Source organism: Mastigoproctus giganteus, chromosome 9, assembly GCF_048544385.1.
Source record: "Mastigoproctus giganteus isolate SK-2022 chromosome 9, ASM4854438v1, whole genome shotgun sequence".
NCBI classification, from domain to species: Eukaryota; Metazoa; Arthropoda; class Arachnida; order Uropygi; family Thelyphonidae; genus Mastigoproctus; species Mastigoproctus giganteus.
The window spans coordinates 66,985,115-66,998,393 of record NC_143583.1 but is presented as its reverse complement, the minus strand read 5'-3'; the positions used below and the strand labels follow the sequence as shown (position 1 = coordinate 66,998,393).

The window sequence follows — 13,279 nt, the reverse complement described above, 5'->3', positions numbered from 1 at the left end:
ATTATGTGGATTTGTAGGTGGACAGTGAATGGATACTAACTGGTTGTGGCAATTGTTCAGACTGGTTTGGAAGAGAGTGGGGAAATTACAGATGCCAATTCAAAAGAACATTGCCCATGGAACTATCTGTAGAAAAGGCATGCAGCAGAAACAGATAGTAAAGAGACTTTGTAAGAGATGGGTCGTTAATTAACCCAACTGCCCTCTTTTAGAAGCCAAAGAGATTTTGAGAGCACCATCCCTGATGTGGGCGTAGTATTCCATGGTAGGGAGGATTTGAGATTTGTAGAGAGTTATTTGTTGTTGTTGTTGTTATTTGGTTTTTAGGAGCATTAGCAACTAAGGCCATATTGCACCGGGGATATGTGGTGGTCATTCCCTGACCTTTCTGCATCCTCCATATTTGGTGGCTCACGGGCTCGAACCCCGGTCTAATCAAGAAGCGTGTGCTACTCACTGCTGCTCCTGCCCACCTGGCTACGGAGGCGCCTTGTAGAGAGTGAGTAGTTGAGTAGAGCAAAAGAGAAAACCAAGTTTTCTAGATGCAGAGGAAATAATATTTGTGAAGTGCTTATGCCAAAAGAGATTAAAAGTCATGGTAATCCCTTATAGAAATATAGGGTTTTGTTTCGAAATCTAATGTCATCAAAGATAAGCATAGGAGCAGAAAATCCTTTTTGCAACATGTAATACAGAACTAAGTTTTAGAAGGATTGAAATTAACTAAGTTATCCTTAGCCAGTTGGAGAATTACCTGGAGATCAGTATTTAAGTAATTGGTGGAATAATTGAAGTTAAAGCTGTTTGTGCAGTCAAGATTTCTCAAGCTGGAGAGTGGAATACAATGTGCTATCATCATCAAATCTTTGGGTAGGATTTCCCATCAGTGGAAGAAGATCATTAATATACAAGAGGAAAAGAGTGAGAGACTGAACCTTGGGGAACACCAGCATTAGTGAAGAACTTTTTTTCAGCATAGTCTGTGCTTGCTAACAGGAGAGTCTGCTTCTTCAGGGATAGGATACACTAAAATAGAAAGGGTGCAAGAATATTTGCTGATGCTATCGAGGCAGTGTTAGATGGGTCAGAAAACTGCTAGTTTGGGAGGATTCACAGACTAAAAGATTAATAGCCACAGGCAGAGGCAAAAGCAATTCTTGCACTGCTTCTATTGTAATGAGCAGCAGCCTAGAGAGCAAATTGCTGGGGATTTCACGAGCTGCTGAGAGTCATCATGGAACAAGCAAATATATGGGCTGTGTTAGGATAACTAAGAGTAAGAATAAGTGCATGTATACTTGCATGTACACCAATGCTAGAAGTATAGTAAATAAATTTGAAGTGCTAATCAAGGTATCAAAGGCAGATATTGTTGGAATATCAGACATGGTGTTACATAGATATAAGCAGTGCAGAATTGGAATTTGGGTAGTACAATGTATACAGAAAGAATAGACAGGGTAGGAATGGAGGAGGGGTTATGCTGTTAGTTAGAAACACATAAAATCTAAGGAAGTGCATCCAGTTGAAGTTGACATGGGTGGACAGTGCAATGTTGAGTCGGTTTGGTGTGACATAAACACTGGGAAAGGGAAAATGAGAGTAGGAATGTGTTATAGGCCAAATGACTCTGGTGAGTACAACAAACAATAGTGCAGAGAAATAGTGGGCCAGTTTTTGGTTTGGTTTTTTTTTTTAGGAGCATTAGCAACTAAGGCCATATTGCTCCGGGATATGCGGTGGTCATTCCCTGACCTTTCTGCATCCTGCGTATTTGGTGGTGACGGGCTCGAACACTGGTCTAATCAAGAAGCGTGTGCTATGCACTGCTCCTTCTTCACACCTGGCTACGGAGCCACCTGTGTGGGCCAGTAAATCAGAATGTCTTGTAATAGGGGATTTTAACTTTCCAGATATGGCATCGACTGGAACTTGTGGGTTGGTCACTAACACGCTAGCAAGACTTTTGTGGATTTATTGGAGGATTGTTTTCAACAGAAACTTGTTTGAGGGGCAACCAGAGGGAGTAATCCTCTTGATATGATTATCAGCAGTGATGATTCATGCATTAGGAATTTGCATATAAAGGAACCACTATGTGACAGTGATCACAGTGTACTGATGTGGGATTTACTTGAAAGTGTAACTACCATCAAGGGTAAAGGGAAGGGTTTTTGTTTTTGTAAAGGTGTCTCAGACAGGTTTTAAATGTACAGGGTAATTTAAATTGTACAAGGGTCTCAGACAGGGTTTTTAAATTCTATACAGTGGGATCAACTGATGATGTTAAAAACAGCAAATTCTGAAAGCCTTCAAGGAATTAATCTCGTAAACTACTAGGCTTTTCATATCAACTAAGAAATGTTGTTCAAGATTTCAACATAAATGGATATCAGATGAACTAATGAGACTCATGGAAGAGAAAAAAATGTGTGGGATGCATATAAATTATCAGGTAACACAGCAGCCTATGGCAGATATAAGCTAGTCTGTAATCAATTCACAAAAGAGGTTAGGCAAGTGAAGGTTGATTACGAGAAATCCTTGGCAAAGGATGCAAAGAAAAACAACAAAGACTTCTTTACTTATGTAAACTCTAGAAGGAAGGGGATGAATCAGATTGGTCCACTTGATGTTGGTGGTTCGACTGATTATGATCCTGCTCAGATAGCTGACAAACTGGATGAGTATTTTACATCTACATTCACACTTGTGAAATTCTGTAAGGAAGGGGAGTACAGAAGTTTACAAAACTCTAACAAGGAGCTAAATGATTTTGTAATAATGGGAGCAACGGTGAGGAGAAATTGTTGAAGTTAAACATAAAAATGCACCTGGGGCAGATGGAATCTATCCAGTTATATTGAAAGAGGCTGCAAGGGAAGTAAGCAAACTTAGCAATAATAGTAGTAGTAGTGGCATGTGATGCAAGAAAGCAAATGTATGAGCTTATGCAGCATCAGCCAAAAAAAAAAAAAAAAATCACACCATTCCCTCCAAATGCCTGTCCAGTTCCTCCTTAAACTTATTCAACCCATCAACTTCCACAACGACAGATGGAAGTTTGTTCCAGCAATTAACCACCCGCTGGCTAAAGGCAAATTTCCGCACATCTATTCTACATCTGTCTTTTCTTAATTTGAATTTATGCCCCCTTAGGTTCGTAATCTGAACAAGTGGAAGGATCCCATCAGAATTCAGCGTGCTCAACCCATTCAAGGCCTTATACCCTTCAATCAGATCACCGCGCAGGTGCCTAGTCTCCAGTCACTGCAATTTGCAGAACTTAAGCCTCGCTTGGTAAGAGGATCCCTTCATTCCCCTCACCAATCTTGTTGCCCTTCTCTGTACATGCTCAAGCAAATCTACATCCTTCCTAAAATGAGGCCTCCAGACCTGTACGCAGTACTCAAGGTGTGGCCTGACCATTGCCTTATACAGAGGGATAATCACCTCCTTTTCCCTGCTAGCAAAATTCCTATATATCATTGACAAAACACCATGACCTGCCCTGACAGCGTGTCTGCATTGCTCAGAGAACTTCATATCTGCCTGCACAATTACTCCCAGGTCTTTTTCATTTTCTACCACCTTAAGTGTAGTACCACACAGTTGGTACATTTCTCTGGGGTTACTTCTACCCATATGCAGTACTTTGCATTTGTCAAGGTTAAACTTCAGTTGCCACTTCTTAGCCCATCTGCCCAAATTATCTAGATCCTGTTGCAGTAGCACACTGCCATTACTGTCATTAACAACCCTGCCAACCTTTGTATCATCTGCAAACTTCGACATTAAGCCTGATATACCTTCATCAATATCATTGATAAATATACAAAACAACAGTGGACCTAACACCGAACCCTGTGGGACTCCACTAATAACATTAGTCCAAGAAGACCAGCACCCATTGATTACCACCCTCTGTCGTCTCGCACTTAACCATCCTTTTATCCATTGTAGCAACTTACCCTTAATACCATTCTGCTCCAATTCGTACAATAGTCTTCCATGCGTAACAGTGTCAAAAGCTTTCCTGAAATCCAAATATATATGATATCAAAATTATTTTTTGCATCCAGTTCCTTTGTAACCACATCATAATATCCTATCAAATTTGTCAGAAAAGACTTTCCCTTAACAAACCCATGCTGTGTCTGAATTATTGCTGCAGTCTTGTCTAGATGATCCTGCAATGCATCTTTAACCAGCGACTCCATTATTTTACCCGGAACAGAAGTTAAACTAACTGGTCTGTAATTACTCGTGTCACCCTTCGATCCCCCTTTGTGAATTGGGGATATATTTGCACATCTCCAGTCCATGGGAACCTCCCCTGAGTCCAAGGCATAATTATGGCTAAGGGTTTGCTTAGTTGCTTTGCCGCCTCCTTTAATATAACTGGATAGATCCCATCCACCCCAGGTGCTTTTCTTACGTTTAACTTCAACAATTTCTCTTCCACTTTGCTCTCAGTTATTACAAAATCATTAAGTATCTTGCTACAATTTGATAACCTTCTGCCATTTTCAAACCTTAATAATTCCTCACGTGTGAATGTAGATGCAAAATACTCATTCAGTTTGTTTGCTATCTGAGTAGGATCATCAACAGTCGAACCATCGATGTCAAGTGTACCAATCAGATTCATCACCTTCCTTTTAGAGTTTATATAAGTAAAGAAATCCTTGCTGTTTTTCTTAGCATCTTTTGCCAAGGATTTCTCGTAATCTGCCTTCGCCTGCCGAACCTCCTTTGTGACCTGATTACAGATTATGAGAGCATCCTTAAGATTCCCTACAGACAGGAGTATGTGCAAATGTATCCCCATTTCACATAGGGGGATTGAAAGGTGACACTAGTAATTACAGACCTGTTAATTTAACTTCTGTTCCTGGGAAAATAATGGGACCACTGGTTAAGGAAGTGATGCAGGATTACCTAGACAAGACTGCAGTAATAGTTCAGACACAGCATGCATTTGTTAAGGGGAAGTCTTGTCTCACCAATTCGATTTGATACTATGATGCATTCACAAAGGAATTGGATGTAAGAAATACGTTTGATATCATACACTTGGATTTTAGGAAAGTTTTGATACTGTTGCACATAAAAGACTACTGTACAAATTGAAGCAGTATGGCATTAAGGGCAAGTTGCTGCTAGGAATAAAGGGATGATGGTTGAGTGGGAGGCGGCAGAGATTGGTAATAAATGGACACTGCTCTATGTGGACTAATGTTATTAGTGGAGTATGTTATGAGTGGAGTCCCCCAGAGTATGGTGCTGGGCCCATTGTTGTTTTGTGTATTTATTAATGATATTGATGAAGGTATATCAGGCTTAATGTCCAAGTTTGCAGATGATACAAAGGTTGATAAGGTTGTTAATGATAGTAAAGACAGTATGATACTGCAGCAGGATCTAGGAAAGTTCAGCAGATGGGCTGAGAATTAGTAACTGAAGTTTAATATTGACAAATGCAAAGTACTGCATATGGGTAGCCTTAACCAAGAGAAATATACCAACTGTGTGATACTACACTCAGGGAGGTGGAGAATGAAAAACACCTGCGGGTAATTGTGCAGTCAAATATGAAGTTCTCTGAGCAGTGCAGATGGGCTGCCAGAGCAGGTCACAGAGTTTCATCAATGATATATAGGAATTTTGCTAGCAGAGACAAGGAGGTGATTATACCTTTGTATAAGGCAATGATCAGGCCCACCTTGAGTATTGCATACAGGTATCGCAGCCTCATTTTAGGAAGGATGTAGAATTGCTAGTATAAGTACAGAGAAGGGCAACAAGATTGGTGAGAGGAACAAAGGGGTTCTCTTACCGAGAGAGGCTTAAATTCTGCAATTGCAGCATCTGGAGACTAGGCCCTTGCGAGGTGATCTGATTGAGGTGTGCAAGGCCTTGAATGGTTTGAGCAGGGTCAATGCTGATAGGATGCTTCTGCTTGCTCAGATTGCTCAGATTAAGAACCTAGGGGGGGGGGGGCATAGATTCTAATTGAGGAAAGACAGTTGTAGAATATATGTGCAGAAGTTTGCTTTTAGACAGCAGTTAGTTGATTGCCGGAACAGACTTCCATCTGTTGTTGTGTAAGTTGATAGCCTTAAATAAATTTGAGGCTAAACAAGACAAATGTTTGGACTGACTGGATGGGTGAAATGGGAACTTCTTTTTTTTTGTCTGATGCTGTATAAGCTTGCATTAGAAGACAGAACCATCTACCATCACCCACAGAGAGTTTTCAGAGAGAAGGTTTCAAGGCGGTTTAGGAGTTGGTAATTAACAGATTTCTCCATTACTTTGGAAAGAGTGAAGGTAAGTGGAGTTGAATGATAATTAGGAGGGAGCAATTTTTCACCCTTACCCTTTTTAGGAACTGGCTGGATATAAGCAAATTTCCAAGCAGAACAAAAAACGCCAGTGGAATAAGAAAGTCTGAAAAGACTACACAGACAGGAGCACATGTTTTGAGAACAATTTGAGAAATTCCATTAGGAGCTGGAGCTTTCTTAGTATCAAATTGTTCAAAATTCTGTTATCCTTTTAATGGAAAATGTGGGAGGTATTGAATGAAGTGTACTGGGAATGATAGGAGGTGGTTTACCAAAATTGTCAATACAAGAATTAGAAGAAAAGAAAAGTAGGACTAGTAAGTCAACTTTATCTGTAGTTGAGGAGGCAAATTTTTTTTTTTTTTTTTGGTTTTTTTTGTAGCATTAGCAACTAAGGCTATATTGCACCGGGAATATGCGGTAGTCATTCCCTGACCTTTCCGCAGCCTCTGTATTTGGTGGTGACGGGCTTGAACCCTGGTCTAATCAAGAAGCGTGTGCTACGCACTGCTGCTCCTTCCCACCTGACTACGGAGGCGCAGGAGGCAAATAGAACCATTAAGTTTTAAGAGAGTTGGGAATATAGATGGACAAAATTTTTGTCTGATCTCTTTCCAGTAGCATAGCTTTGGCAAGGGACAAGCATGCTTGAGTACCATTTGGACCAGAAGCAAGTTTTCTACTCTTAGCCTTTTCAAAATCTGTTACACCAGTAAAGTGGTTTCAAGCACATACTGTGAAAGTAAGCAAACCCTTAGCCATAATTATGAGAGCTTCTTTGGACTCAGGGGAGGTACCCATAGACTGGAGATGTGCAAATGTGACCCCAATTCACAGAGGAGGATCAAAGGCTGACACAAGTAATTATAGACCTGTGAGTTTAACTTCTGTTCCAGGAAAATTAATGGAGGCACTGGTTAAAGAACCACTACAGGATCGATCATTTAGACAAGACTTCAGTTATAGCTCGGAAACAGCATGGTTTTGTTAAGGGAAAGTCTTGCTTGACCAATTTGATTGGATACTATGATGCAGTCACAAAAGAACTGGATGCAGGGAATAACTTTGATATTATATATTTGGATCTTAGAAAGACTTTTGATACTGTTGCACATGGAAGACTGCTGCACAAATTGGAGCAGTGTGGCATTGGAGGCAAATTGCTGCTATGGATAAAGGGATGGTTGAGAGGAAGAAGACAGAGTGGTAATCAATGGACACTGCTCATCGTGGACTAATGTTATCAGTGGAGTCCCTCAGTGTTGGGTCCATTATTGTTTTCTGTATTTATAAATGATATTGATGATGGCATATCAAGCTTAATGTCCAAGTTTGCAGATTTTACAAAGATTGGCAGGGTTGTCAAGGACACTACTGACATTATGCTGCTGCAACAGGATCTGGAAAGGTTGAGCAGATGGGCTGAGAGGTGGCAAATGAAGTTTAACATTGACAAATGTAAAGTACTACCTATGGGAAACAGCAACCCCACAGCAACGTATCAACTCTGTGGTACTACACTGACAGTGGTAGAGAATGAAAGGGACCTGGGGGTGGTTGTGCAGGCAGATATGAAGTTCTCTGATCAGTGCAGACGGGCTGCAAGAGTAGCTCATGGTGTATTGTCAATGATATATAGGAATTTTTCTAGCAGGGATAAGGAGGTGATTATTCCCTTGTATAAGGCAATGGTCAGGCCACACCTAGAGTACTGTATACAGGCCTGGAGGCCTCATTTTAAGAAGGATGTAGAGCTGCTGGAACGAGTACAGAGAAGGGCAACAAGATTAGTGAATGGAACAAAGGGGTGCTCTTATGAAGAAAGGCTTAAGTTTTGCAAATTACAGTGTCTGGAGACTAGGCACCAGCGAGGTGATCTGATAGAGGTGTATAAAGCCCTGAATGGTTTGAGCATGCTCAGTGCTGATGGGATTCTTCCTCTTGCTCAACGCCGACCGGGCTAGCCGAGTGGGTAAAGTACCTGCCCGGCGACCCAAAGGTCGCGGGTTCGATTCCCGCCTCGGGCTTGGATCAAAGTACTGCAAAAACCTTGGGAGGTGCAATATGGCCACAGCAGCCGATGCACCAACAACTACTACCAAAAAACCTCTTGCTCAGAATAATTACCTGAGTGGGCATAAATTCAAATTGAGGAAAGACAGATGTGTGGAAATTTGCCTTTAGCCAGCGGGTAGTTGGTTGGTGGAACAGACTTCCATCCCTTGTTGTGGAAGTTGATAACCCAAATAAATTTAAGGCTCAGCTGGACAGGTATTTCGAACGAATGGAAGGGTGAAACAGGAGTGGTTTTTTTTATTTTTGGCTGATGCTGCATAAGCTTGCTTTCTTGCATCATATGCCTCTACTAATGCTAATGCTGTTGAAATATTATATTCTAATGTATTATTTCTTCAAATTTATTTAAAGATATATTTATTTAAAGATTTATGTTTTGTTTGCATGTCATCATTATCATTATTCTACTCTTCTGTTTGGCATGGGTTGAGTCCCTATTTAGATATTGGCCTCCATTGTTGTCGATCTCTTGAATCTTGCATCATTTGTTGATAACTCTGAAAGCCTGGGTTTTCCTTTAGGCATTAGAACCATTCTCTTTTGGGTCTTCCTGGTGGTCTCTTATCACCAATTCTTCCTGTCAGTACTACATTAGGTAGCCTGTGTTGTTTCATCCGGTTCACTTGTCCAAACCACTGAAGTTGTTTTTTGTAGATCTGCTCTATTATTCTGCTTTCAAAATGTAGATCTCTCCTTACTTGTTCATTAGTTTTATGTTCTCTCCAATTTGTTTTATTGATTTTCCTTAGACATCTCATTTCAAATGACATTATTTTTTGCCTTTCTTTCCTATTTATTCTCCAATTCTCTGATCCATAAGTTGCTGTGGGTATGATGACAGTTTCATATAGTTTAATATTTAGACTATTTGAGATTTTATTGCTCTTCCATATTTTTTTGAGTTTGCTCATGTTTGTCCATCCGATGTTCAGTCTGCGATTAATTTGATCAATATTATTTAGGTTTCCGGTTATTAGAGAGTTCAGGTATACAAATTTTTGTACTTGTTCTATTTGTTGATTTTGGATGTTTATGTTTATGTCTTCTATGTTTTTTCTAATTTGCATTACTTTGGTTTTATTTATATTAATATTAATTCCATAATTGTTGCTTGCTTTATTGATGTTTTTACTATTTCTTTTAGTTGTTCTTTGGTTTCTGTTAAAATCACAATATCATCTGCATATTTTATGTGGTTTATATTTTTTCTTCAATTGATTTCATTAGTTCTTCTAGGTAGATATTAAATAGATATGGAGATAAAGGGCATCCCTGCATGACTCCTTTCTCTATTTCAAATTTCTCTGTTTTAAGGTTGTTGAATTTTACTATTGCTCTTGTAGTTTTGTAGAAATTATTTACAAACATGATTATTTCATGATCAAGTGGGATTTTTTGTAGTTGCTTCATTAAATTTTCTCTGTTTACAGAGTCAAATGCCTGCTTGAAATCAATGAAGCACGGATAAAGAGGTTTCTTCTTATTCCAATATTTTTCTGCAATGATGTTTAGTGTGAATATTTGGTCTATTGTTGATCTGCCTTTTCTAAATCCTGCTTGTTCTTCCCCTATTGCAGCTGTATTAATACTTGCATTAGTATTAATATTATTGTTTCTTCATATGTTTTAAGTATCCTATTTTGTAAGATCCTTATAAATATTTTATATATATGATTTTAAAGGGTAATGGGTCTATAATTCTGACAATTTTCTTTATCTCCTTTTTTGTGTATAGGTACTATTATTCCACTTTTCCAGTCTTCTGGTATATCATCTGTAAATAAAATTAGATTAAACAATTGTGTGTGGTGTTTTAACATTGTATCTCCTCCAAATTGCCATAGTTCTGCTTGGATACCATAATTTCCAGGTGCTTCGTCATTCTTCATTTGGCTAATTGCTTTCTGAACTTTTTATTTTGTTTTCGAGGGTGCTTTATCTCTTGTATTATCTAAGGCAAAAGTGTTTTTTCCTTTCCCTTTTGAACAGGGTTTGGTAATATTCTTTCCATATTTTTTTAATTTCTTGCATGTTTCCTGTTTTTATACTGTTTTTATTTTTCGTCGTCAGTGTTTTCGGGATGTATGTTTTAGAGAGTTCCTTTATAACCCGATAAGTTGTTTTAGAGTAGTGACATTTATTTGCCTCTTTGCACCACTTTGCTTTGTCTTCCAGCCATTTCCTTTTAGCAGCTTTACATAGGTTGTCTATTTTGTTTTTTAGGCTTTTATATTTTTCCCTTTTTTCTTGACTATTTTCTTTGTTTAGGAGGTTTTTCATTTGTCTTTTTTCCATCCATCTAAAATTTCTGCTGTAATCCAAGGATGTTTTGGTTTTGTTCCCAAGGCTGCATCTTTAGTCATTTGTTTGGTTTTCTCCCATGTATTTTCCATTGATGATTAATAGTTTATATCTTTTAATTTTTCTTGTAGTGTTTCCCATAAATTTCCTTTATTTTATCTTCTTCCAATCATGATATATATAATGTTGCTGTATTGTTCTTTGGCTTTGTATTTTTAAATTTCCATTTAATTGTTGCTGCTAGCAGTTCATGGTTGGTGTCAAAATCTGTACTTCTAAGAGTTTTAACGTTTTGAATGGATGATTTCCAGTTGTTATATATTAAAATATAGTCGATACAGTTTTTTGTATTTCCATCTGGCGATGTCCATGTATACTTATGTTGAGATCTGTAGTAGAACAGTGTGTTGGCGATGAATAGTTTATTTTCTTTCCAGAAGTTCAATAGTTCTCTTCTCCTTGCTCATTTCTATTTCCCGGTCTTGTAAAGCGATCTTACGTTTAGCATTGAGAGATACATTTCAGTTTTGGCTGACCATATAGCTTTCTTCACAGCTGTTCTCCATGGTATAAGAACAGTCGCGTCAGTTACCTCGGATGCGGTAGCATGACTGTTTATCTTGCAATGACTAAGATCCATAGGGTTTAAGGCAAATAATGCAGCTGGCTTGCCATTCCTCTGCTGCATAGTTCACAATTTAGATGGGACCAGTATCTTGGAAGAGTGACAGACTTCCACTGTTGCGGAAGATAGATCCTCCATCTTCACCTATAACCCAGGCAGGGACCCATCCCAGGTACTGTCAGCTGGAGCTAGCCGAGCCCGGGGTTTTTTTTACATGAGGTATGCTCCTCCCCCTTCTCTTTTCTCATCTGGGCTTGGGACCGGCAATGGCATGTCAGTTTTTTATATTTAGTTTTTTTTTTTTTTTTTTTTTTTAATTTTTGATTATGCATGCTTATTCAAGACTTGCATTCTTTAAGGTATGTAGACATCTGTCATGGCAAAAAGAGAGCCAAATGTTTTAGTTAACATTCAGATATAAGACGTCGAGACAAGTGAATTTCGTATCAGCAAAACTGTAACTAGACCCTAATGTTCGATTTTGTGATTTAGCATATATGAACAATATAATCAAGACAAATTCTTTTGACTTGAATTTTTGAATTACTGTTGTGTAATTTTTAATTCTAACTTAATGAGTTTTATATCACTGTCTAACTTAATGAGTTTTATATCACTGTCTAACTTAACGAGTTTTATGTCACTGTCTAACTTAATGAGTTTTATATCATTTTTCTTTCTTTTATTGTGACTCCCCACCCCTACCTGTTTAACTTGACCCTGAGTATTGTTCTTTTTACTATCATTAATTATCTAAGGTAATTTATACATATATTACATTACAATATATATTATAAAATATATATTTATAAATGTATGAAATATGCACTTTAAAATATAATGCCTTATATCAGAAATTACAGTTCAGTTAGTATTCATAAAATTTAATACTGTAATACTAATATATAATTGTGTGTTTATTCACTCTCTTCCATACATAGGCACTTGGCTGATTGCATGGGAACACAATATCTTTGGGAAGTTCTTAGTACCCAGCTAAAATTACATATTAGAGAAAAATTACCTGAAGTACAAAAGGAGTTACATGATAAGTATATGAAAGTGATGAGTGAAATAGATGCCATAAATGACAAATTAGGATACCAAGAGGATCTTGGCCCACAAAAATTTATGATCAGGTAAATCATAATCTGATTTCTGTCTGTTTTTTGTTTTATTTTTCATCATGATATGGCTTAACTTTATTCTTCATATACAAAGCATTCTTTTTATTTCATCAGAAGTATTGCACTGTATGCTTTCTATTTCTACATGCACAATTAGCATCCTCTCAGAGAGAGAAGCATGATAATAAATAAACTGCAATGTGTATACAGACAACTAATGACTGATTACACATTAAATTAGTATTAATATTAGACAAATGATATATGGAAGCAAAGCTTATATACCAACTAAAAAAAAACAAAAAAAAACTGCCCTTTCTTCCACTTCATTTGCCCATTCCTTCTTTACATTTATTCAAACTGTGCATTCTCCAACGCTAAGTTAGGAAATGTATAGTTTGAATAAATCCCAGCACTTTAGTTTATCCCAGCAATAAATTACTCACCAGCTGAGTGCAAATTTACACACACATATTCTGTACCCATCCTTTTTCAGTGTAAATTTATGTTCTCTTGGTGTGTCATCTGAGAAAGAATAAAGAGATGCTATCTGCATTTAGTTTACCTAGCACTTTTAAAGCCTTAAACACTTCAAATAGATCATCTTGCAGATGTCTAATTTTCAGATTCTGCAATTTACAGAATATCACAGTCTTTCGTGGTAAGAATATATAAGAATATCCTTTTGTTCTCCCAATGAAACTTCTGAGCCCTTTCCCAGAATTAAGTGTAAACTAAAATGAAGTTTTCAAACCTGTACACAGTATTCCAAATTTGGCTTAACCAATGCTTTATACAAT

General features: G+C 37.8%; 1 protein-coding gene across 1 annotated transcript in view; it reads left to right on the top strand.

The window, feature by feature from the left end:
- LOC150080329 (dynamin-1-like) overlaps positions 1–13,279 on the top strand; it is a 265,277-nt gene that overhangs the window by 116,988 nt on the left and 135,010 nt on the right. Inside the window, exon 8 of the mRNA XM_090380686.1 lies at positions 12,294–12,491. Within this exon, the coding sequence (XP_090236812.1) occupies positions 12,294–12,491 (198 nt within the window). The remainder of the gene's footprint in view (positions 1–12,293; positions 12,492–13,279) is intronic.